Here is a 26619-nt window from a genome sequence, read left to right as displayed (position 1 = left end):
CAGGGAAGACAGCTTTCTGTCCTGGAATTTGGGTGTGTTTTAAAGTTGATTCATAGTTTGCCCTCCAACTGCAATCTTTCTCTCATAGATGGTGGGAAAGCTGAGGCCCGAAAAGGTTAGCTGATTTCTCACCTTACAAATTAAGTCCCAGAACCGCTAAGAAAATGTAAACCCAGGACTCTATGTTCACAATAGTTTTTCTAACTACTTCCCTTCCTTGACTATTAGTAAACTGAGAATGTATTTTAACCTATTCCACTAATCAGATCCTGATGATTCAATTTCTGTCTTGAAGGCAGAGACCGTGATCTGATACCTCTTTTTAAACCCCTCATGGCACCAAGAGCAAACCACGAGGGGTGACTTGCCCACATCAGGAAGCCTGCAGAGTTCAACCTTATCATAAAGCATCTCCTTTACACCAGGTGCTGCATGTTTATAAGTGCCTCTCATCTTCACGACTGCCCTATGAGGTTGGCCCTACTATTACCCCATTTTATAGATGGGAAAACTGAGGCAGAATTGAGCAAAGCTCTTCTAAAGTGACAGACAGGATTCAAACCCAGGCAGCCTGACTCTGGAGCTCGTGCCCCACACCACTTCCTACACCTCACACTTCCGCAGGACACACAGCATGAGATTCAGGTGACAACAGTTAGTGACCGGAGTCCTCATGTGTTTACATCAACCCAGTTAGTTGCACGCTCCCTCCCCAAAGACAATTAAACCCCTTGTAAACAGAAAAATAACTGTGCACAGAAGAGGATCTGTCTACTTTTCTAAGTGGAATGCAAAATAGTGATACGACTTAGAATTCTATAACTCGCATCCTCCCTTTTAAACAAATACAGTTTTATCATTACATCAACATGTATTTCCAAGCACTGGTTTCCCAACATTCATGACGTTCTGGCACAATAACATTCCTCCAAAGTATGTAATAAATTGGAAGACTTAAAAAAGGCAACACCAAGGCTGTCTTGCTTTGCTTCTTACTCTGAGACAATATGGAAGCCATCGCCACTGCTTAAACAGATAGTGAAATTAAATGCAAGTAATTAGTATAAAAAGATACCCAATTATACATAATCAACAAAGATTTATGGTAATTTCAAAGCAGTTACTGCTTTTGCAAGGAGCTACATTTTGTCATCTGATCTTTATGCAAAATTTAACAGAAGGGCTTCCACCAACAGGGAAAGCTCAAGTGGAAGGCAGGCTCCAGTGGGATGTCGATTTTGCCACTAGAATCCCATACACGTTGTTGCCCACAATTGAGAAATCTCTCCAAGCCATTAAGTCAGAATATGGCTGTTTAAAGTAAAATAGTTCTTGGCTGCCCCGCAAAGCAACAAATTTTTTTTTTTAATGATGCATCTGCCATCTGACTTGATAAACCTAGATCAAAAATCCAAACCTGCTGTTACTGCGTCCTTTGATAATTAGAAAGCAGACTGGTCATTTGGTTTTTTTTTAGCCTGAAGGCAACTCAAGGCTCACACGAGAAACAAGTTTCTTCTTATGCTCTTAACGAAAAAAACAGAACAAAACAAAACAGGGCTTCCCTGGTGGCGCAGTGGTTGAGAGTCCGCCTGCTGATGCAGGGGACACGGGTTCGTGCCCCAGTCCGGGAAGATCCCACATGCCGCGAAGCGGCTGGGCCCGTGAGCCATGGCCGTTGAGCCTGCGCGTCCAGAGCCTGTGCTCCGCAACGGGAGAGGCCACAACAGTGAGAGGCCCACATACCGCAAAAAAAAAAAAAATACAACAATAGTGTACTTCTCTGTTTGTATACTGTATTTCACCATAAAAAACCTTCCTCTAACCTATAAAAGTAGAGGGAAGGGGTGCCTACTCAAGTTTACTGCCCTCATTGACCCCCTGGAAGAATGACAAACTGGAAAACATTAAAACGAGCAAGATGTGAAAAGGGTTTTTTGCTTTTTTTTTTTTTTTTTAAGCTTCTAAGTGCTATTATTGCATACGCCCGACTGGAGATTAAGCGTGATTGTCAGGCCGGCTGTGACACCCAGATGGTGATTTCACTTGTCCCGTCTTCGACAGCCTTTTGCTTCACTGACAGAATGGTCACACTACTTGAACGCTTAAGTGTGTCAGCATCTCTGGGGGCTCATCAGAATCCCGCCCCCCGCCCCAACTTCAGGAGCAAGGCTGAGAGCTTGTATTTGCTGAGCATCCGCTACTGTGCTGCTAACGGTAAAGCCCACCTCCTGCAGACCCGTGAGACAGGGCCTCCCCCCAACACACAGACTCGCAAACTAGAGCTCGGGGGATTTACTAAGTCACTTTCACAATATATGAACTGGCAGACGACGGGAATGGGATTCCAACCCAAGTCTGTCTCGAAACCAAAGCTGTGCCCCTGGCCTCCTCACTTTAGTAAACTCTGCAAACAGAGAAAGAACACGCACATCCTCCCAGGGGGCGGGACTATACAAGCCGCCCATCTCTCATTTTAACGCTGAAAAGTCCTTTAAACATTCTGGTCTATAATATTGAATATAAAGATGTTTTAAACTGCTAACCAATGAGACTACTTACCCTCTTACCCCTTCCTCAGGCAAAATCTTAGGTAAAACTGATAACCCTGTCACCCTGGCCCCCTGCTGCACACACCGGATGCACACAGGCGTGCCGCCTGCTCTGCAGGGCCCACGGCTCCCCGGGACGCCTGAATCTAGGCTCAGCGGCCCCTGGCTACGAGGGCTCCAGGAGAAGACCAGGCCTTGGCTTGGAGTGACCTGGGCAAGTCCCTGATTGGCTCACATTGCTCCATCAGACTGAGAGGGAAACCTCACCCCTCACAGAGTTTTTATCAGGATGCTGACAAACACGGACAATAAGATGATTATCAAACGAGAGGGGGAAGAAACACTTACAAAAACTGAGGCGTGGATAGAAAATTCCTTCCTCCCAAGTCCATTGGGTATCTGAACATGAGGAAGAAATAAAGATGTCCAACAAGATTTCCAATTAGCTCATTGATGACCCTGCAAACAGAGAGCCAAATGAGTTTAAAGACATTCAAGCAGTGAAGTGAGACACAGCAAGTTTTAGCTAATAGCAGAGGGAAGAGATCCTTCGTGGCAGCCTGCTTCTGGTCGCTGGGAGTCTGTGACAGCTCGACAGTCAGCCCTTTTATAAAGTCTGAGAGGCACACGCATTCTGAATGAGAAGCAAATCCGTCCTGCTGGACCAATGGGGCCTGTGCTCTTCAAGGCCAGCTGCCCCTCTGACATCTCTTTCAAGCCCCTGCCCATCCTCAACATGTTGTTTTTGCTACTTCCTGCCTCAGGAGTTGGGGCAAGCCGCAAAGCAAGCTTTTGAACGCTTTCAGTCACGAATACCATATTTGCAAAACGTGGGTAAAACTGAAGGCTGGCAAGAGAGAAGCATGGGAGTAAGGAAAGGAGGGATGAAAAACGTCCACTCCCTCGTTCCCGGAACCATGGATCACGTCTCCCTCACCTCTTGGGTCCCTGACTGTAAGACATCACAGAGATCACTCTGGAAAGCTGACCTTCACCTTGTAATCCTAAAATAAACACTGCCCTTCTTCAATCTTCCCATGGCTGACACACAGGCCACTTCAAGGTTTTACAGATCAATTCTTACTGTTACATATCCTTCTCCGCCTCCGCCTGCAACATGATTCCTCTTAGGGACAAATCACCGTCTACAACTGCTCCCAGATTCTGCCCTTCTGGGCGGCAGGGCAGTTTTACCAAGCCCCAGACTTGCTCTACTCTAAACAGAATCTGTTTACTCGATTCATTCCCTTCTCCCTGTGGATATGCAGCAGAAGTTAGGACCATATAGAGCAAAGAGGTCATCGCATTAAGAACTAGCACTAGCAAAATCCATTTAAAAATGTTAAAAATATTTTGTGGTGTAAGAAACAGGAGTTCTTAGAATAACTGCATCTTGAAATCCTCCTTCCAAAATTCTGACTGGATGCATTCAAGATTTTCCTAAGTCTCAGGTCTAATTCCAGACTAGAAATTTGACCCTGTTTGGCCCAAACTTCTATACTATTAAACCACTGACAAAACTTCCCATCTGAGAATCTGTGCATTTCTGTGACTGGTGAGCAGTTTCCAAGGCATTCTGGAAATGCCTTAAGAATTAAAAAAACAGGAATTTTACACACAGAGTTGGCTTGGATAAAATTAGGTCTGTATTTGCTCAATCTGGACAGTGAATCCAGAAATAAATATTTATTCAAAAACACATATATGGAAGCATACTATAACAACAAACAACAACAATAATAAAAAACCATTCAGTGCTAAATATGCTTAAAGCCCTGCAATTTTAATCAATTACATCCAAATGAAATTATTTCAAAAGTATAAGGTACCAAGGTATCAACGTTGAGATTCTTTGAAGTGTTATAAAGATTAGAGAAGGAAGATAAAGAATAATGGAAGTCTTCCAAGGGTTAGTTTGCAATTAAATAAATCTAATATCACTTACGAGCCTCCGATGATATAGTTGAATCCAAGGATAACCCAAGGTAAATAACAGGCCTAGGAAAGAATACACACAAACATGAATACACCTACAGAGGATACAGCTGCTAGGGGGCTGAAATGGGGAAGGTTCTATTGAGAAGGGCTTTTATAACACACCACTGTAAAGCAATTATACTCCAATAAACATGTTTAAAAAATAAATAAATAAATCCTTTGGCAAGTCACTGCAAAAGTTCCTTTTAACAATCTAGCATCATTCCTACTGTTTCAAGCCTTCTTATTTATTTATTTATTTATTTATGGCTGCGTTGGGTCTTTGTACTTTGTCCAGTTGCGGCAAGCGGAGGCCACTCTTCGCAGCGGTGTGAGGGCTTCTCATTGTCGTGGCTTCTTTTGCTACAGAGCATGGGCTCTAGGCACATGGGCTTCAGTAGTTGTGGCATGCAGGCTCAGTAGTTCTGGCTCGCAGGCTCTAGAGCGCAGGCTCAGTAGTTGTGGCACACGGGCTTAGTTGCTCCGCAGCATGTGGGATCTTCCTGGACCAGGGTTCAAACCCATGCCCCTGCACTGGCAGGCAGACTCCCAACCACTGCGCCACCAGAGAGGTCCCTAGCATCATACTTATTCAGATATTAGCAATTGGAGACAGAGTACTTTGCCCATAGTTTTCAGATCCAATACATACCCTGCTGAATTATAACAAATAGCTTTAGAAAGAAGATGAGTGTCTGGGACTTCCCTGGTGGCACAGCGGTTAAGACTCCGTGCTCCCAATGCAAGGGGCCCAGGTTTGATCTCTGGTCGGGGAACTAGATCCCACATGCATGCCACAACTAAGAAGCCCACATGCCGCAACTAAGGAGCCCACCTGCTGCAACTAAGACCTGGTGCAAGCAAATAAATAAATAAATACTAAAAAAAAAAGAAAGCAGATGAGTGTCGTATGGATGCTAATAAAAACATGGTCCATAATAGAGTCACATTAAGACTCCTGCCAGCAAATTGTTACCAATCAGCTATAAAACACGCCATCTTTTTAGGTTCTCCTTTTACATATTTCACAAAATTACTTTGAATCTTTATCACATTACACATTGATCTCTTGAACTAACACTCTCCCAAGTAAGACAGCTGTCCAGATGAATTCAACATTTGAGCCCCTGTAAAAAAAAAAAATTAGCAAACAGAACCCTCCATTAAGTAGGGTTGGGAGACCAGAAGGGGGAGCTCTCACGCCCTGTTTCAACAGCAGAGCCCAAGAGGAAGAAGACAGACTTCTTTCCCTGCAAGGACTCAGCCAATGAAAAGCTTTGTTTACCACACCTCTTGACTTCCTTTTCCTCTTTATAGAAAAGCGCTCTCCTTCCCTTTGCATGTAGGGACTTGCTCGTGGCTCACCATGGTTGCAGACCCCGAAATGCAGTTCTCCACTGATCCCAAGTAAACCCATCTTTGCTGCAGAAGTATCTGGCAGCCTATTTACTTGAGGTCAACACCCCTTACCAGTTTCAAGACATCATACTAAGAGCTAAGGGCGTTGCAAAAAAACATCGCAAACTGGTAAAGAAAGGGTTACACATCAATAGCTTGAAGGCAGAATGCGGTGACTACTATAAGAACACAGCAGAAGCCCAAAGGCAAGACCAATTCCAGGGAGGAGAGGCAGGAAATATGTTTAGTCCCCCACTCAAATTAAGAATGGGCAGGATTTACATGAGAAAGAAAATAAAAAAGATGTTACAGGTGGAAAGCTGTGAGAGAAGGCACAAAGGGAAGTGTTTGGGGGTGGGGGAGACCAATCTGTTTCAGCTTAAGTGTAAAATACATAACAGGCAATGATAAGAACAGACTGAAAGAGAGGGTTCCGGGCTTCCCTGGTGGCGCAGTGCTTGAGAGTCCGCCTGCCGATGCAGGGGACATGGGTTCGTGCCCCGGTCCAGGAAGATCCCACATGCCGCGGAGCGGCTGGGCCCGTGAGCCATGGCCGCTGGGCCTGCGCGTCCGGAGCCTGTGCTCCGCACTGGGAGAGGCCACAACAGGGAGAGGCCCGCGTACAGAAAAAAAAAAAGAGAGGGTTCCACATGAGTGTCCTTCCTCCCCTCCCCCTACCACACACACATACATGAGATCACTCAGGACACATGCCTAAAGGGCCTGAGCTCCAGAGGGAGTGAGAAGTAATAGTCAGCAAAGGCCTCAGGGTTGGCTAAAGAAACCCAGGGGGACTGAGGAGAGGAGAAGGGGCTTGCCTACGGTTTACTGCTCTGTAGTGACCTCTTCTGCACGTGTCAGAAAGTACATCTCTGGGCTGAAGAGAGGGATTTCTGCAAAGACAAATGAAAAGGAAATTTTCCCAGCTAGGTTAGAGTACCTTAAATCGTGTTCCAAACCAAAATGATACAATCATGTCTCTGTTCAGCTGGGCCCAGACATAAAGTACTGACATGATCAGAGGAATCATCAGCAACTGCAAAAGAAAGGAACACGTAAAGGCCCCAGAGGCACTTAAAACAGAGGCTTAGCGTAAACCTACCTTTTTTTGCTTTTTAACCTCTCCCCTCCAAATAAATTCTCCCATGGTTATTCAAAAAGCAGAAGGAAATTCAACTCATCAGAATTACTTAATCATGCAATGCATGCTTTAAAATCCTCTAATAAAATACAACACAATTATATTATTTGGGATGGATTCAGAAATATCAGGGTCAAGCTCTGTTACTTGGAAAAAGTATGCAATAAAGCTTTACTTACCATGTATTCTCCATTTTTTAAAAATACATATCCACACACATGCACAGAAAACACTGGATAAACCATCGTTCTCAATGTTCATACATTAATGCAGAAGCCAGAAATGAGCAAGGACAGTAATGATTTAGGTAACTCATATAAGAGCTTCAAAATACCATATAATTAACCACGCAGTTAATGCAATTTAAACTTCTGTCAAAGGTCATTAACAGTAAGTCTGAAACACATGAAAGGCCAAATAGTTTCAAGGGACACTTACCTGCATATCCATCGCTAAGCCAGTAATCTGGGTTTGTAAAGTTAAAGATCAGACACAAATAAAGCATTCTACACCTAATAAAAGTTCATTTCATTCCAGTTTTCTGAAGGAAAACACTTTTCTATAGTTCAGGTTGCTTAAAACACCCCGGAACACAAAGGTATCTAATAATCTTCACTGTGAACACGCTATTAAACTATCCGATGACGAGGAAATAGTAGAAATTAACTGCTTTGGCACATGACTCAGTTTGGTTGCCTGTGTCCTCCGTGCCCTGCCACTGTATTTCAGTAGCTCTCCTTCAATTAGGAGATGGAGGGGCATGTGAAACATGCCTCTGAAACAACTAATGCGTCTGTTCACATTCAGGGCTCCACAGCACAGGTGAAGTCCAAAACAATCTTTTTATCTTCCCTTAAAGGAGGGAAAGGGCATCCAGAGTGCCACAGTTTTCTGGCTCTTGGCCAGGTTTCAATGGACACTAAACCCCAAAGCCATTCTGAGCTCACCAACTGTGCACAGGACTTGAGCCACCAAGCCCCTTCTGCTGCTCTCACTATCTGTAAAGGTCTGCGGCCGGAAGGCTGCTGACAGCTGTGGTTGACACACACCAAGCAGAGAGGCATGCTGTGTCCTTTCCCAGAGCCAGGCACTTACAGAGGGACCAAATTACCATTTAGGACCTCGAGACAAAGACAGCACTAAAGTCAGAAAGGATGCTGGTTGTAAATTAATTTTCTGATAAGGACCACAGCTTTCAAAAGCTATCTCATGGCACGGAATCTCTCTGAGCTGCAGTCAACAAGCTGCCACACACCAGAACACAGAGAACTGGGAACAAGAAGAGGGAACAGTAATAAAACTCAACCAAATGTGGAAAAACCCCGCAAAGGCAATGGTAGGGGAATGCATCACTCCACGGCTATGTGATTTACTACTGCTTTTGACAAGAACTTTCATGATTCTTAACTATTAACTATAGTAAACAAAGATGCAAATACTATCATTTAAAATATTATGCAGATTACTGCCCATTTCCCCAAACCTGAAAAAAAACCTGGTTATTTCTGGCCCAAAATGACAGACGGAAGGATACCACGATGCAAATCCAGTTGAAGAGGAGCATGAATAAATAGTCTGCTGGCCTCCCATCAAAAGCTCCTGGAAACAAAAATAAGCCAAATGTCATGGTTCAGAATTTCGGAACAAAGAGACTTCTATGTTGAGAAATACTTCAAAAAATTGTAGAGAAAACACAAAATGAGAATATTTTAAAACCACTCCTCGGAAGTAAAAGAAAATTTTAATATATAAAACCGTGTCCACAATTAAGCCCTAAAGTAAAGTTGCCCGGGTGTCAAGGCTAATAATCTGTGTTCCCCTAACTGAATTCCAGTCCGTAAAATGCTCTGCTCAACTAGCACGAGCCAAAAGAAACCCAAAGGGAGGACAGTCAGGTCCACAGCTACTGAGACCCCATCCGCTGAAGCCCCTCACAGCCTGCTGGCCTTTCCTTCTTGGCTCTCATCATGAGACGGAGACCTATTCGTGATTACCTGGTTAATCCCTTCTCCCTCCACTAGACCATAAGCTCCGTCAGGGGAGGAACCATGTCCGTTCTGCCTACCACTGTGGCTCCTCCACACAACTAGGCTGGGAAGCACTTACTGTTGTTATGACTGGAGACACGCGCACACGTACGCGCACACACACACGCACGTGCACACACACACGCACGTGCACACACACACGCACGCGCACTACCGCACAGTCCGGCACTGGGCTCACCAAGAGGATTCGGTCTCCGTCTTCCAGGACCTCACATTCTAGCAAAGGAAAACAATGGTGGGGGAGTAGGGGGCAGCCACACCTTTCCATGGCCCTGACTCTTCCTACCATATCTGTGAGGGACAAAGGAAAGACCTACACCCTCTTTTGGCAGATGAGGAAGTACAGTTACATGACCAAAGTCACATGGCTTTTAGAAGCAGAGTGAAGTCGAACTACTAGTCTAGTGTTCTTTCTGCTACGCCACATACTGGGCTTTGTCTTATTACTGGGCAGAACAATCAACATGGGCCCAGCTCTCCCTTCTAAGGATGAGCCTCATGCCTCCAGCTGCAAGACTAGGAGAGGGGCGGAGAAAAGAACAAATGACTGTAAGTTCCCTCTATCTCGAACGGTTACCTCCCCCCCACACACCCCATCACAATTACATGATATATATAGTCCATTTAAAAAAAATAATCCTGGGCTTCCCTGGTGGCGCAGTGGTTGAGAGTCCGCCTGCCGAGGCAGGGGACGCGGGTTCATGCCCCGGTCCAGGAAGATCCCACATGCCGCGGAGCGGCTGGGCCCGTGAACCATGGCCGCCGAGCCTGCACGTCCGGAGCCTGTGCTCCGCAACGGGAGAGGCCACAACAGTGAGGCACGTGTACCGCAAAAAAAAAAAAAAAAAAGAATGGCTATGGGATAACTGTTAAAGATGAGTGATGATTAAAAGGGGCTCATACTGACACATGCTACAACATGATGAACCTCCAAAATATTATGCTAAGTGAAAGAAGCCAGTCACAGAAGGACACATAAAATGTCCGAAATGGGCACATCCATACACAAAGTAGATGAGTGGTTGCCAGAGGCTGGGAGGAGGGGGAGGGATGGAGACTGCTGGCTTGGATTTTTTGGGGGGTGATGAAAATGTCTGGAATTAGTGGTGATGGCTGCACAACTTTGTGAAGATACTAAAGACCACTGGGTTGTACACTTTAAAATGGTTAAAATGAGGAACTTTATGTTAGGTGAGTTTTCTCTAAATGAAAAGGAAAAAAAAATAGAGGTTCATTAACCTTTCTCTCTACTTTTGTATATGTTTGAAAATGCCCCATAATACAATTTTTAACAAGTGGTCACGGATCATCCGTATTTAATCTAGAGTTTACTATTGATATAAAAAGAAAATTCCTCCCACAGTTTAAACCTCAATGAAATCATATCAGAGGGGTAGAATGCTAAGCAAGTTGGCAAGGGAGAATGAATATCATATATTCTGGTAGATTTAAGGATCCAATCCCTGATATGGCGGTCAGAGTCCTGGTTGTCAGTTTCACCTCAGCCAAGTCACTTCACTTGCTTGAATCTCCTGTTCTTCCTTTATAAAACTGAGGGAATGGGCTAGGTCCCTTCCAGAAGTAACAGTCTATTACCCAAAACTTTGTATTAACACGGTGATTTCCCTCTTCTTAAAAAGCACCTAACAGCAAATGCCAATTTAAGGAAAAATGATATTTGACACCGAATGTCCAACCTTCTATATCCCTGCAGTTGTGAGACTGATTCACAATTCTCAAGCATATGAGCACTGACTTAGATTTAAGGGTAGCTCAGAATTTTCTAACCTGAGCTAACAGCCATCAGGTTTCTAGTCTCTGAAGTCAGACCACATTTTCAAAATCATTTAGGCTTTGCCAAATTATATTTTGACACAGCAGTCTATCGAGTTATTGCTTCTCAGTATAAGTAACTCAGAAAAGCATATAAGGTATTGTAGAAAATAAATAACAATTCAGTAAGAAAGTTTTAAGAAAAGAGTTTTATAGCTTATCCATATAGGTAGTCATATCTGAAAAACTACCATGCTATTAAAATCCTGGCTATATATTTTTTAAAACTTGAGTGCTTCATATTGAGTATAAATGCTCTAACACAATGAATAATAATTAAAAAAAAAAAAAAAGAGGGACTCCCCTGGTGGCGCAGTGGTTAAGAATCCGCCTGCTAATGCAGGGGACACAGGTTCGATCCCTCGTCCAGGAAGACCCCACATGCCACAGAGCAACTAAGCCTGTGCACCACAACCACTGAGCCTGTGCTCTAGAGCCCACGAGACACAACTACTGAGCCTGTGTGCCACAACTACTGAGGCCCGCGCACCTAGAGCCCATGCTCCGCAACAAGAGAAGCCGCCACAATGAGAAGCCCACACACCTCAACAAAGAGTAGCCCCCACTCACCGCAACTAGAGAAAGCCCACGCGCAGCAACAAAGACCCAACGCAAACAAAACTAAATAAATAAATTTATTTATTAAAAAAAATTTTTTTTTAAACTTGCATGTTTCAATTACAGAGACCAAGTCTAGGCTTTTACTTGCATAAAGTAGTGTTTTTCAACCCCAATTTAGGAGATATATACACTTCAGCCCAACTGTGCTTTAAAAAACAGGGACTGCTGTGTGACAAATGAGGGAGACGTCACATGAAGTAAGAGGCACACACAGGAGATGGACAAGATGTGTAAACCTCTGCTCTTGTATTTTTGTCACCTATAAAGTGGTGACACTGCTGCTTACATCTCATGATGACGCTGTGAGGATTAAAACACGAATACTCTAAGCGCCTGTAGACTCCTGGCACAGTCACTACTTACTGCGCATTTACAGCATTATGTCGTTTCTTTATATACGCCATCTGCCCTCAAAATTCCTCCAGTAAGTAAATACATGGATTAGTAAATTAGACAGAAACAATACTTAAAACAACCACAGATAACATACCTGTTTCGAGTCGTGTAGAGTACTGATATAAGAAATACAAATTGACCAAATAAAGAAATCCAGTTCCTGGACCCACAGGGAAATAAAAGGTGGCAGTAATCGGCCTCCAAATCTGTCCAGATCAAAATAAACACGGCTGTTAGTTTCTCTAAGCTGGGTGGTTTTTTTTTTTTCTTTTAACTAAACAAAATTAACCCTTGAAAAGCATTCTCCTCAGTGATGAGAGCTACCAAATGGACATCACCAATATAATTCAAGAAAACTGAAGAAAAGTTCATATTAGCTACAATGACTTCAATGTGCAAGTCAATGGAATGAGATGGCATCATAAAATAAACAAGAAATATTTCTAAACAAGTTGAAAAAAATCAATACTAAAGACATATATGGTTAATCTTTACTGGGATCAGGCTTATAGTTATGCCTATCAAAAACGAATTACAGTATAACTGAATCACTTTGCTGTAACACCTGAAACATTGTAAATCAGCTACAGTGGGAAAAAAAAAGAAAAAGAAAAAAGATTTATAAAGATAATTTCCAACAGTATAGTAATTATCTCTATTTAGGAAAAGAATACACTGGGATGACAAACCTTGTCAAAATAATGTCATATTCAAAAGATAGAAGTAAAACAGGAACTTTCCATTCAAATCAATGTGCTATTTAGGCAATATGAATACATAACTTAAAAATATTCCCTTCCCCCCAAAAAACTACAGAAGGTCTACAGTGAGAAGTAAGCCTCCCTCCTGACCCTCAGTCTCCCAGCTCCTTTTCCAGCGAGAACAGATCCATTTACTGTACTTCTTTCGAGAAACAATCATTTCTATTACTATTATTCCTCCCTTTTCACCCTAACTTACCTTACACTGTTCTATACCTTGTTTCACTCCCTTGAAAAAATATTTTTATAGGCTTCATAATAGTCCTTCTGTGTGGATGTCCAAACTTCACTGAAACTATTACAATGCTACAATGAATATCCTCTTTACTCATGTACATATAGGATAAATTCCTGTGAGTCAACCTGCTAGATCAAACATTTGCATTTAATTTCAGCAGATATTGCCAACTGCCTACAAAAATGTTTAACCAATTTATACTTCCTCCTAAAATGGAGATTAATGTCTGTCTTCTCTCCACAGCTTCAACATTTAGTGTATTTCAGTCACCAATCATGTTTCTAAAGCTTTAGCATTTTCTTTCTTCATTTTTCTACTCAATTTGCATTTCTTTACACATTATGGAAATTGCCCTTTCTCATTGTTGCAATTATTTTCTGGTCTGTCATTAGTCTTATGCTTTTGTGGTATTTTTGCCATATAAAATGAAATGTAAAAGTTTAATTTTTATATAGGCAAATGTATCCATCATGTATCACGTTTACAAGTACTTCTCCCCTCCAAGAATACAACAGTGCTCCCAGTTGTACTGTGGTTTATGTAAGAAGTGAGAAAGAGAGTCAACTTATTTTTCTAGACGGTCACTAGTTTTCCCAATACTATTTACAGAGTGACCCATCTTCTCTCCAATGATTTGAAAAACTACTTTCATCATATATTGATTCCCTTTTATAGGAAAGTCTACTTCTAGACTATTCTGCTTGGAATCGAATGCCAATACCAATACCAAGCTATTTTGATTTCTAGTTTTATAATGTATTTTCTTACCTGGCAAAGTTATAAAATTAAATAATCCCCCTCCTGTTTTTCTTCCACATATGTCACAATCTTCTTGGCTAGTCTCCATATTACTTTTCTAAATGAACGAGAACCAACACCTTTCTTATTTCACTGTGATAAAGACAGTTTCCAGCCAGAAAGTCTTTCATACCTTCCTATTGAGCTTTCGATTTCTATCTTTTTTATACTCAACCACCAAAGCTGAATTATCTAATTGTTTATGATATTTGAAAACTCAGCCTCTTGCACTTTCCAAGTATACAACTCTATCTGTAAATAAAATTTTGTATCTTCTTCTTGCCTAATTTACTGGCTAACACCTCCAGAATCATGTTAAGTTATAGAGGTTGAAGAAGATGGCCTTCCCAGACTTGGAAATGCCAACATAATGCTGGCTTTTGTCTTGAGAGCTGTGTCTTATCGCATGAGTGTGAAAGATACGGTCCCTACATCAAGGAGGTCTCGATAATGGGGAGTCTGTCCAAAGAAGCAGAGTAGGGACAGGAAGGGGAACTTGTGGTCTTGGAAAAATGAGTACAAAGTCCCAAAGAACTGCAAGAGCACAATAATGAATGGGTATTGCTCACGATTTGGGTGTGGCTAGAATGGAGGGCATTAGCTGTGGGGCTGGCCAGGCACAGCTGACAAGTCAGGTTCTCCAAGTACAGAACTGTAACCCTCAGAGCTTAACTCCCTGTGGAGGAGAATGCACTTCACATATCCCAAAAGTCACTTCCAACAACCTTGAACTAAACCAGTAAAACAAAATAGGTTAAAATTCATTTTGGTTTATTCACAATTTTATCTCAGAAACAGTTGAGTCTGATGGAAAGAGCACCGGAAAGGATTTGAGAAGACAGAGACTTCAGTAGGGGCTTACAAGTCAGCAGTCCTGAGTCTCAATTTCCATTTGTAAAAGAGGAGTGGTATACTAATACTTGCTCCATTTTGGTTAATGGTTTAAAAAAAAAAAAATAGTGTACTATTATGCTCATTTACATGTCCTAACTCAGGGGGTAGATTGTATAGATGAGGAAGCAGAATGAGAAAAGGCCAAATAATAGCCAGTAAGTGGCTGAGCTAGAATTTTGTCCCAGACAGCCTGACTCCAGAGTTTATAGTACTAATAAGCCCCTATTTCTACAATGCCTCTCACAAGTGACATCATTACTATGAGATATAATTAAAATCAGTAAAAACTTCTGGTACCACTATACTACTTGTATAATCCTGAAATGAACAGAGCGTAAGCTCACAAATTCACTCTCCCCGCTTTAAGAAAAAGCATTGGGGGTAAAAGACCAGAAGCAAGCAAGCTGTGGCCTTGGCTCGGGGCCTTGGAAGAGTCTGGACCTGTGAGTTTGCATCTTCATCTACCCAGTAACATCTGTCCTTTGACTCCCGCCTTCCTCATCTCACAGATTTTGTAAAAGGTTGGAATTAAGAAAGCAGATTAAGAAGGTGCTTTGTAAAAAAAATTTGTGTGGGCATACAATTATTACAATCTTTTAGGAGACACGTGCTGACCTGGTTTTTACAAATTCACATTTTAAACTCCCCCCGGATTCCTCTCAGTTACTCCAGGCCTGATTTTGGAAAAGAAACCTCAGGGGTTTTCTGACTACATTTTTCACTAACGCTTGATGCCATGATGTTATTTTTAGCCACTGTGTGCACCTGTGCTTTGGAAATCAGTGTCTGTCAAAATACCGCACACTTCTTTTCCCAGTTCATTATGCTTACCCTTGAGGTACACTTGCTCTCACTGATCTAAGGGACTTAGTATTATTTTTACATCACTTTAAAATTATAATCTGAAAACACCAGGAGATAGCTCATCTCTTCAGAGGGACACAGTGTAATATATTTCTGAAATCCCCCTTGTAGGTAACCAACTAAATCCCCTCCTCTCCTCTGATATGTAGATAGTTACGATAAGGAAATGGCTTTATTTTCAGGGCTGGGAGTGGTGAAGGCAACTTTCGAGCCTAGAAAGCCTGCACTGACCCGTAAGAAGCAGCCAGGGGCAGTGCAAAGAGCCTGGGACTTGCAGGCAAGCATCTCACTTTAACCCCACAGCAATCCCAAGGCCGGAAGCATAATCACCCACCTTTTCACGAGGAAAGCTGGGCCCTCATTAGAGTTGAGGTAACCCTCCCAGAGTTCCTCACTGAGCAAGAGCAAGAAGCCCACGTGCTCCCCGGCGTAGAGGCCTTCAAAGAAACATCAGACACTGCTCGTCGTCAGCTGCTAGTCCGACAACTTCTGTTGAGTGTTTAGTTCAACCATCCTTCAACAAAAATCTCCCAAACAATGTGCTACTGAAATCATTACAAACGCCACCCAGAGTCTAGGGCAGGTTTTTTTAACTATCAAAAACAAAGATTTTTCTGCAACAATACAGACTGGTTGATTTGGAGTTAAAGAAAGTCTGCCTGGGTCATCAAGCAAGTAAGAATGAAGAGAACCCATGTGCCAAACGCTGATGTTAGCAAACTCTGGCTTTTCTCTCTCTTTTTTTTTTTTTTTTGGCAGGAGGTGGCGGTGTGGGGGAGAGGAGCCGGGGGTGGGGCTGGGGGGACACTAGACAGGCAAGAAAATCAAATGAAAGGCACTCAGTCTCAACTGAGGACGTTAAACCAGCTATTAGGAGCCATCAATTCTACTCCTAGGTACGTATGCATACCTATGTTCACCAAGACGTGTTCCAGAATGTTCACAGCAGCACTACTCATTCTAGCCAAAACTAGAACTACCCAAAAAGCCCGTTACCAGCAGAAAGGGTAAATAAATGGTGGTCTGTTCACACAAGGGAACAATATAAGGATGAGCAATCTATAACCACATGCAACAATGTGGGTGACTCTCAAACTGTTGAAAAGAGGCTAGACACAAAAAAATACATATTGTATAATTTCATTTATAGAACAGTAAGAAAACTGGCAAAAACCATCTATGGTATTAAAAGTCAAGACAGTAGTTACCCTTGCAGTGGGTAGTGACCAGAAGGGAGCAGCAGGGAGGTTTTGGGGGATGCTGGCTGTGTCTTGATCTGGTGGCTGGTTATATACTGATGTTCAATTTTTGAAAATTCAACAAGCTATAAATATATAATACATACACTTTCCTGCTTGAATACTGCAACTCAACAAAAAGTTTAGAAATGAAGCTATGAGCTCACCCTTAGCTACAGACCACAGCAGAACTGTCTTATGTGGACAGGATTGCAAAGGAAAGATTTTAAAGCTGTACATACCAGAACACTTGCCATAAAGTTCTAAATCCAAACCCTGAGGCTACTTCTATGCTCAGCCCACAGACCAAGTTCATTCCCCTTCCAGTTACGGGGCTATATGACTCTCTTTCCCAACACACTCAGATGAGCCTGCTAGGGCTGCTGTCATCAGGCTAAATGTGAGAACATGAGCAAAAGCTTGGCAAATAAATATCAGCACCAGGCCTGGTCACAGACTCGGTTGGTGCTATTTCTTTTTGTTCCCGGAAACAAATCAGAGAAATTGAGAGTACATATCTTCCCATTTCCAGTCAGGACGCCTTTAGTGGGACAAAAAGAAGGATAATAATCCAGCAGTTACGTTTTAATTTCAATTACAAATTAAAATTAGAATATTACTGCCCAAGGAGAGAAGGCAGCAATGGCAGGAATTATTATTGACTAATAAGTAAAAATAGGCACTATTTTTTTAATAGATTATCTACCAGATTATTTACTGGGCACCTTACATTCTTTATGTTTTTATATAATAGAGGCACGAAGTGGGTAACATTTCTCCTCAATTTGAAGATACTCATTTTCGTGTTCCTGAAATTCGGACGTGCCTTACCGTCAATATATTCATTTAATGTAATCTGTACTCTCCTCCCCTTCCAAAAAATTGTATTAAATTAAAGGAGCATCTTATAACCAATGGAGTTACAACACAGTTAACTCTTAGAACAGAGTTAATATGGTATTAAATTCTCCCCACTTTTAGGTGGGGAAACTGAGGCTCAGAAAGGATAAACAGCTTGCCTGAGGGCTTACAGCTTGCAAGGGGGCTAAGCCAGGCCTGGAGACCACGACTCAACTACCTGAAATCCCACAGTCTTTCTACTCTAATAGAAAAGGAACAATAATTTGCTACGACTGGTTTGAAAGAAATCACCCTCAAGAATGTTTCGTTAAACACTTAACTATGTGTTTGGGTAGACAGGATGCAAAAGAGTGAAACAAGAGCGCTTAGAACTATCTTGAACTCACCAAAATAGAAACTGAAACTGCAGCTGTCTATCAACTGGGGTAACGCGGACCTCGGGACGTTTATGGGGGTTAAGTGAGGTATCACATGGAGAAGCCCAACACAGATGTAAGGCAGTGATGTTATTTTGTCCAAAGAAACGAAATCTCCCGTGTGGGCAGCCCTGGGAGACATAATCTCAGAAACCACGAGGGCAGCAGCAAAGTGCAGCCTCTCTTCTCGTTAATCAGGGACCAATATGGAGGCATTTCATCACTGTGTACTATCTGATCAATGAGTCTTAAATGTAAGAGATGAGGAACTTTAGGCAATAGTGGAGTGAGTCTTAACATACACCTACGCCTTTCCACTTACCCAAACTAAGGAAATAACATTTTAAACTTTAGAGTTCCAAACCAACAAGCTACTCAGAGGAAACCCACAGATAAGGAGGAAAAGTAACTTTTGTCACTTCCAGCATGAATCCACAATTCTAAATTGATCACTTCCAAGTTGTCCAAAGATGCAGCTTTTAAGGAAAAGAGGAGCCTCTAGCAGAAAGCACACCACAGGCTGTGTGTCCTCACCCATCAGCCTCTCAGATGCAGTTTTTCCTTTAACTGCTTCATTTGCAAATGAGTTCTTCCAGCTTCTGAAAGCTAAACCTGTCCAGAAAGAGTAGGAGTCAGAGTAGCAGAAAGAAAGTATAGATACTGGTCTCTCCACACCCGGGCAGTGAGCACACTGTCCTGCCTTCTACCAGCAGCTTCTCCCCCGTTTCAGGAAAACAAGCCCTGCCTTCTACCAGCAGCTTCTCCCCCGTTTCAGGATAACAAGCCCACAAGAAGCAATGCAAGGAAGATGGGAACATTATGGAAGGTGTGACATGAAAGATGACCTTTCTAATCAGTTCACCACTTTTAATATTATACACATGTAGGCTATTAGAAAGACTTACTTTTACTAAGCTGACTACAGAAACAAGCAAGATTTTGCAAGTAGGGCCAAAGAGCCAGTTTTGACCAGGTCCTTCTCATTGACGACCATTGATGATTTACAATCATTTATGACCACTGCTCCTCAGGCGCCGCATTACCTAACATGCCACAGGGCACAAAGTGCACAACATTCACTGCAACAAATATTTTACCAAAGCAAATAGAAAAGAGTCTGCCATTCTGGCTGCACACCCAGATCATATTCTAATACTCAACTGCCTCCTTAACTTCTCCACCTGGATGCCTAAAAAGCCTCTCTGGACTTAATATGGTCAAAATATAACTCTTTATTGATACCTTCCTCCACCCCCAAACCTAAGCCTCCCTAAACATTCCCAATCTCAGAAAAGAGCTGCACCAGGCACTCCATTGCTCCTGTGAAAACAGTGACATCTTCAAGTCCTGCCCCTTCACATCCATTAAGCTGCAATGTAGTCCACTCCAACTCCCAAATCTATCCACTTCTATCTTCACAGCCACTCTGGTCCAAACCACCATCTCTCTTGCCCTCTAACTTGACTCACCTCTCTGATCCTGTTACCTAGCCCACCCTTTCCCCCATTCACATACCAAGTCCATCCCACAGAGTAGCCAAGGCAATTTTTCAGTCCTTTGTTCAAAAGGCTCTGAAGCCTTTCTAGTGCCTTCAAATTAAAGTTCAAACCACAAAGCCCTACACAGTCTAGCCCCAGCCTACCTTTCCTCTTTCACTTTATTGCACTCACCCCTGGCTATCTCTCTGTCCTCAACTACCAATCCTCGTCCCTACAGCTGACTCTGTACTAACTATCCAGTCTTCTTTCTGTTTCTAATTCCTGCTTCTAAGCCTTTCCCTTATTACTCCTTCTTCTTGGAAGATTGTCCCCAGAGCCAGATCTTCCCAAAGCTGGCTCCTCGTCATTCAGATTTCAGTTCAAATACCTTCTCTGAGGCCTTTCTGGAACACTTCATCAAAGTCACTCTCCGTCACACACCCCTCTCTTATTTTCTTCATGTGAGCTGGGACTTTTTCTGTACTATTCACTATTGTACCCCTAGTGCCCAGCACTGGCAAGTACCCAATTATTTCCACGCATTCAACCCATATATAAGCACCTGCTATATGCCAAACACTAATCTAGGTAACAAAGACAGTGGTAAACAGACAAGTGGCTCTCACGGAGCTTTATTCTCTGAAGGGAAGCAGGCTAACAAACATCAAGGGGTGATATGTAACCAAGAAAAATTAAGGATAAGGGAGACAGAGTGAAGGAGAGGTACTATTTTACATAGGGCAATCAAATAAGGCCTTGCCAATAAGGTGGCATTTGGGCAGACTTGAAGGAGGTAATGAGATAAACCACAGTTATCGTCCTCAAGCAGAGAAATAACATGTGCTAAGGGCCTGAGCAGGGATGGAGTTAGGTGCTGAAGAAACAGAAAGGATTCCACTGTGGAGCCTAATATACAAGGTGGAAAGCGGTAGGAGATGAGGTCAGAGAGGCAGTAGGGGCCTTGCAGGCCACTGAAAGGACTTGAGCTTTACTCATCCAGTTGAGAAGACATTAAAAGGTTCTGGGCAGAGGCTGCCAGGATGTGATTTATGTTTTAAAAGGGTCACTCTAGCTGTCTAGAGAAAAGATTGAAAGGAACAAGGCTGCTATGATAATGGCTTGCAGTAGAGAATGAAAAGGGATTGCATTCTGGACATCTGTCTAAAATAAACAGAATTTGCTAACAGACTGTGGGATGTGAGATAAGAAGTCAAGGATGAGTCCATGACTTTTAGGGTGAGCTCCTGTAATAATGGAATTGCTATTTACTTCTAGGGAAAAGGGTATTGTTTTGGACACATTACGTCTGAGATGTCTATTAGTCATCTAAGTGGTAATTTCAAGTATACAAGTCTGGAAGTGAGATAGATCTGGACTGAAAATATGTATATTTGTATTTGAGAATCTTCAGTTTGTAGAAATTATATAAAGCCATGAAGCTACATGAGATCACCCACAGCTAGGGAGAATATGGAAAAGAGGTCCTGGGGTACATCACAATATTTAAGGATCAGGAAGATGGGGAACCAGCAAAGAAAACTAAGAAACAGCCAGTGAGGAGAGAGAAGACAAGAGTGTGTTACCCACAGTCCAAACAACGTGTCGAAATTAATGTCAGATCTTAGTATCCGACCTGCCACTGATTAAAGATTTAAATCACAGAATCCAGTGAATAAAGATAACTTCCAGAAAACTAATATTCTCTTGCCAGGAATGTTACTCTGGGCTGTTTCCTTCATGCTTCAAAAAATAAAGACTTCCATTTCAGGAGCAATTTACTCTTTACTCACTCCTTCATAAATACAACTACTACCTGCCAGATACTAGATCAGGATCTGGGATGCACACAAATAAACTCCCTCTTTGCACCTCGGGCTTCAAATCACTCCTACTGGGAAGAAACTCCATTAACATAAAAAGAACTCAGCTGGTAGTTGAGCAAGGCGACGTCCACATGCCATCCACTTGGGTGGCAGAGGGAGGTCAGAGGGCAGCTGCTCCAGGTGGCCCCAGGTTGCTACTCACTGGCGTCCAATAGATTGACAACTATCAGACTTACCTTCCCACTGCCGCCTTCTCTGAGTACAGAGGGCGAGGAACACAATTTTAATGAAGGACAAAATCAATCCTTTCCCACCGGGCCAAACCGTGTGGTCTCCCTCCACGTCTCCAGCTACCCAGGCCCACGCTCAAACCCCTTGGCCTCCACCCTACCCCCTGGCCACAGGACCTCGCCCTAAACCGCTGGAGCCACCGCACTACAAGTCCCACCAGGCACCGCGCGTCCGTAACCAGCCGGTCTACGCTCCGCCGCTGCGGGGCCACCTGGGGCCTGTAGTCTCCACTTCCCCAGTCGCCAGTCAGTACCTGGAAGCGATAGAGGAAGGCTTCGGGCCAGAGGAAGAAATAGGCCGGGCTGATGAGACCGAGTTTGCCGACTAAGGGCACCGCGACGGTGGCGGCGAACCAATAGCGCGTGATGGCCGGGATGCTCCTGAACCAGTCCCCGATGTCCGACATCTTCGCCTCTTCGGTGGCCGGGATGTGCAAAGCCGCCCGACTCCTGTCCCGGCCCCCTCACGACACGGCCCGCTGGGCGAGTGGGAAGTGTCGAGGCGGAAGCCGCCCCAGCCCCGTTGCAGAACGCGGAGACCGTCAGACGTGGCGCCACCGAATTCGGACGAGCGAGGGAGAATTCGGCAGGGAAACTTCCCCTTCCGGCGGCCGACGACGACGTTAACCAGAAGTCCCGCCGCTTAAAGGGCGAGCACCGTTTTTACCACTGGGCAGAAGCTCGGTGGTTCGAAGGCGGGAGGGCGAGGGACGGGTCCAGGAGGGGCCGACCTCACGACTGGTGGGGAACAGTGGTTGCCAGGAGCAACGACAGATACTCCAGCCAATAGCAAGGCTGAACGCCCTCTACCCAGTTCCTGCCGGATTTATAGCCCAGGTGGCTCCACTTGGAGGGTGTTTAAAGGGGAAGGAGGAAAATAAAGTACAATGTAGCCCCTCAATTGTCCATCCTTTCCACAAATGTTTATTGAGGGCTTAGTAAGTGCGAGATAGGGTTTTAGACTCTGGAGGTGCTGCAGCTATCAGAGCTGTTGTGGTACCTTCTCTCCTGGAGCTTCCATACAAAGGTAGGGAGGTAATGAACAAATAATTGAATAAGATAATTTCAAGAGAGTGGTAAGAAAAATAAGGAAGATAAGTTAGGATAGTGGGGATAGAGTGAGGGAGTGGGAGTGCAGAAGTGTGGGGAGAGATGGCCGCTTTCGATGAGAAAGGTCAGGGAGAAGCTGGAGGAGGTGATTTTTGAGCTGAGCACACACACATACACACACACACACACACACACACACACACACACATCTGGAGAGTTTTCCACACAGAGAAAACAGCCACTCTGCACACACAAAATGTTGCCTGCCATTTCAGTAAACAAAGAATGTTGACTTCTATTCCAGTAAACAGGGAATGTTGCCTGCCATCAGGCCCTTAGCCACTGCAGCCACCCAGATGGTGTGCCCTGAGGAGAATTCAGGGTGGAGAAAAACAGGATACTGGCCCTAAATAGTTAAGGTGCATATCTAAGGAATAATTTCAATGAGCCAGATTATTGCACCTTCCCATACAAAGAAAAGCACTAAAATCTTTACCTTGAGATGTCTGATTTTTGCAATTAGCAGTAATCTTTTGACATTTGACTACATGGTTTTTTTGTTTGTTTCAGCAAAAACTCCTATATATCTTGGCTTCTCCCTTACCTCTTTGGAGCAGTTCCTCAGAGCTATCTGAGAGGCTATGTCCTGGGCTATAGTCCTCAGTAAATTCCTCGAATAAAATTTAGCTCACAACTTTTAGGTTACGTGATTTTTCTTCAGTCAACAACTCCAACTGGCTTGCAATTTGGAGGAACTGAAAGCAGAAATGATCATGACTCTTAATCTAGTTTGCTGGGTACGACCTAAATTACAAGTAGACGAAAATCCCTCTTGTTTTTAAAAGAATCTATCAAAGGATACAGAGTAGAACTTTTCCTGTTGTCTTTAGATATAGGACTGTTGGGCTGCACCCTGCAGGCCTGCAAGCCCTGCACTTGCCCAGCTTCAAGACCAAAGAAAGAGCCCAGAGTCAGCCACAGAGACATCAAAGGTTTAATGGATAGGGGGAGCTTACACATCTGAAGCAAGGTCCTGGAGCGACACCTCACCATGTGTGGCAGACAGTGGGCAGGATGTGGCAGCGGTCTTTGCTACCTGGGGGAGAGAGAGGTTACCAGTTATAGGGGGAATTGACTTCAGGTTGGGTTATCGGTTACCAGGGAAACTATTGGAAGAGCATGCCCCTCACCGCCCCTTTGATAAACTATCCTGGGGGAAATGTTCTGATCTAAAGATTAGAACAGTCACTAGCTGGGTCATGGGGTAGGAAGGTCAGTCATGTGAGTAGGGTGTAGGTGAAGTACGTACGTACTGGTCCAGCAGGGGATGTACAGAGACAAGAGAACAGTCATCTTGATTGGCCTGATCATATAAGGACCTACAGTTTAAGACTGATGAGGCCATCCAGTAGAGACCACTAGGAACACACCTATAGTCCAGAAGGTTAGATTTCTTAACTTGCTAGGAGGGAGACTGCACTCCAGAGGAAACTGAAACATCTCACCAAACTAAAGAGAATAGGGTCATTATTGGATTATAAGGAAGGGTTGAGTTGTGGTATAATTTAAATGAAGCAGTGTTTTGATAGGCTCAAAACAGAGCAGAGCTGTCTGTAAAAGTGTTAACATCAGGTCTAAGCCTGAGCTGAAAAGCAGACCCAGGGTCCTCTTTCCTTAGAAATCTCAAAATTAAGATAAGTGTGGGGCTTCCCTGGTGGCGCAATGGTTAAGAATCCACCTGCCAATAATGCAGGAGACACGGGTTCGAGCCCTGGTCCCAGAAGATCCCACATGCCGTGGAACAACTAAGCCCATGTGCCACAACTACTGAGCCTGCGCTCTAGGGCCCACGAGCCACAACTACTGAAGCCCACGAGCCACAACTACTGAAGCCCATGAGCCACAACTACTGAAGCCCACGTGCCTAGAGCCTGTGCTCCACAACAAGAGAAGCCACCGCAATGAGAAGCCTGCACACTACAACGAAGAGTAGCCCCTGCTCGTCGCAACCAGAGAAAAGCCCGCGTGCAGCAACAAAGACGCAAAAGCAGCCAAAAATAAAAAATAAATAAAAATAAAATTTTTAAAAAATACAGTACTCCTATGATTTAAAAAAAAAAAAGATAAGTGTGGAATGTTGGGTCTGAAAACTCCTTATCTAAAGCTTTGCACCTGGATTTAAAATCCTGTGTCAAAATGACCCGTATGCCTCAGGTCCTTCAGCAAGAATGGGCTGTTCCATCCACACTGATTTCAAACAGCAAAGTTTCTGCCAATCTGTTATTTTGGAGAACATTTCTTAGCACCATGTCCTTGATGTTAATTAACAAAAGCATTTTTTACAGAACAAAAAGGCACTAAATATTCCATAGTCTAATGAGACTATACAATATTCGGGGATCTAAGAAATATCAAGCATAGTAAATATATGAAGAAACGTCTCACCTGTACAAAGCTGGTGGGAGTGTAAATTGGTACAACCTTATAAGCTAATTTTGATATAAAAGAAAAGCTAGTACGTTGTATAAATAGATATTTAGAAATCTCGCCTAAGTTTCCTTCTCTACATCTCCACCCATTTTCTTTTACCTACTACCCATTGTATCCAAGGTACAGTGAGAAAAAAATGGGTTATCTACCTTAGGTGGAGGGATAAATAAGGTTTCTCTGATGAAATCGTAAGTAAGGTACGTGAGAAAAAAAACAAGGATAAAACAACATACATCCAGTGTTTGTCAGTATTTATTTCTAGGTTGTACTCTAGAATTCACTGAGTGTGTGCTCTGGAATTCAACTTCAGGGTTTAGAAACACAAGTTTAAATTGTGACTATGCCACTTATTAGCAATATCATGTTTTTAAAATGAAACCTCAGGACTTCCCTGGCGGTCCAGTGGTTAAGACTCCGCGCCCCCCACTGCAGGGTGTATGGGTTCGATCCCCGGATGGGGAATTAAGATCCCGCACGCTGCATGACGCAGCAAAAAATAAAATAAAATAATCTCTCTGTGTCTCAGTCTCTTCATCTGTAAAATGGGTGGGGAGAAGGTAACTCATAGGATTGTTGTGAAGATGTACAAGAGACAAATTCATGTCTAGTGCTTGAAGCAGTATACTTATTACAATTCTCTTTGTGCTTATTTCTCCTTTTGAAATGTTTAAAATGAAAATGTATCTATCACTTTTGTAATTTAAACAAGTTAATCGGTAAGAGTGCTTGTCTGCCTTCAAATTGTCCTACCTTAATGACAGAGCAGTGTTTCCAAATGAGAGTGAGTATGAGGGTCACCAGTGAGAACTTGGCCCATCCCCCAGAGACTTCAAGTTTCATAAGCTTGAGGTGGTCCTAGAAATCGGCATTTTCAAAAGCCCTTCCCCCACCCACCGTGTGATTCTGATGCAAGTTATCTGCAGACCATTCTTTGAGAACCATCAGACTAGATGGACATTCAGGATTTTCCCATTTCTCTTTATTATAAAATCACTCTACATTGTGATAAACTATTCTGGGCATAAAACACAAAGGTGTTTAATTCTTAGTTATCTTAAATAGAGGATTTCCCCAGTGCTCCAGATAGCGTGCTCTAGAATTCAATCACTTAGCTTGTAAGAAAGTTCCTGTGTTACTGTCATCAACACAAGTCATCATTTAAAAACATGCAGGTAATGATACCAGGCTACGTTCTAGGAAAAAATGTGGAGGTTTGAGGGAAATAGGCGCTCTCGTGAATTACTGATGAGAATATATATTGGTACCCCTCCAGCAAGCAATTTGGCAATATTTAAATTCATTTCTAGGAATTTAAATTTTAGGTACACTCAAACTTTTTTTTTAATGTGCAGGGATAATCATTGCTGCATTTTCTGAAATAGCAAAAGACTAGAAATAGCTGATTATCTGTCAATAAGAAACTGATTAAATAAACTACACTTTATCCATATA

At 43.1% G+C, this 26619-nt stretch overlaps 1 protein-coding gene across 2 annotated transcripts in view; it reads right to left on the bottom strand.

The window, feature by feature from the left end:
- DERL1 (derlin 1) overlaps nt 1-22286 on the bottom strand; it is a 66543-nt gene extending 44257 nt beyond the window's left edge. The window contains exons 1-7 of one of the 2 annotated variants that reach the window (XM_079901874.1): nt 21882-22286; nt 12061-12172; nt 8603-8667; nt 7507-7533; nt 6868-6963; nt 4498-4550; nt 2901-3011 (exon numbers count right to left, since the gene is read on the bottom strand). In XM_079901874.1, coding sequence (XP_079758000.1) covers nt 2901-3011; nt 4498-4550; nt 6868-6963; nt 7507-7533; nt 8603-8667; nt 12061-12172; nt 21882-22034 — 617 coding nt within the window. In that variant the 5' untranslated portion in view covers nt 22035-22286. The remainder of the gene's footprint in view (nt 1-2900; nt 3012-4497; nt 4551-6867; nt 6964-7506; nt 7534-8602; nt 8668-12060; nt 12173-21881) is intronic. The other variant, XM_079901875.1, reaches the window with a different exon arrangement.
- Between the last annotated feature and the right edge of the window lie 4333 nt (nt 22287-26619).

This window comes from Stenella coeruleoalba (genome assembly GCF_951394435.1).
Source record: "Stenella coeruleoalba genome assembly, chromosome: 17".
Classification (NCBI taxonomy): domain Eukaryota; kingdom Metazoa; phylum Chordata; class Mammalia; order Artiodactyla; family Delphinidae; genus Stenella; species Stenella coeruleoalba.
This window is presented reverse-complemented; position numbering and strand designations above follow the sequence as displayed.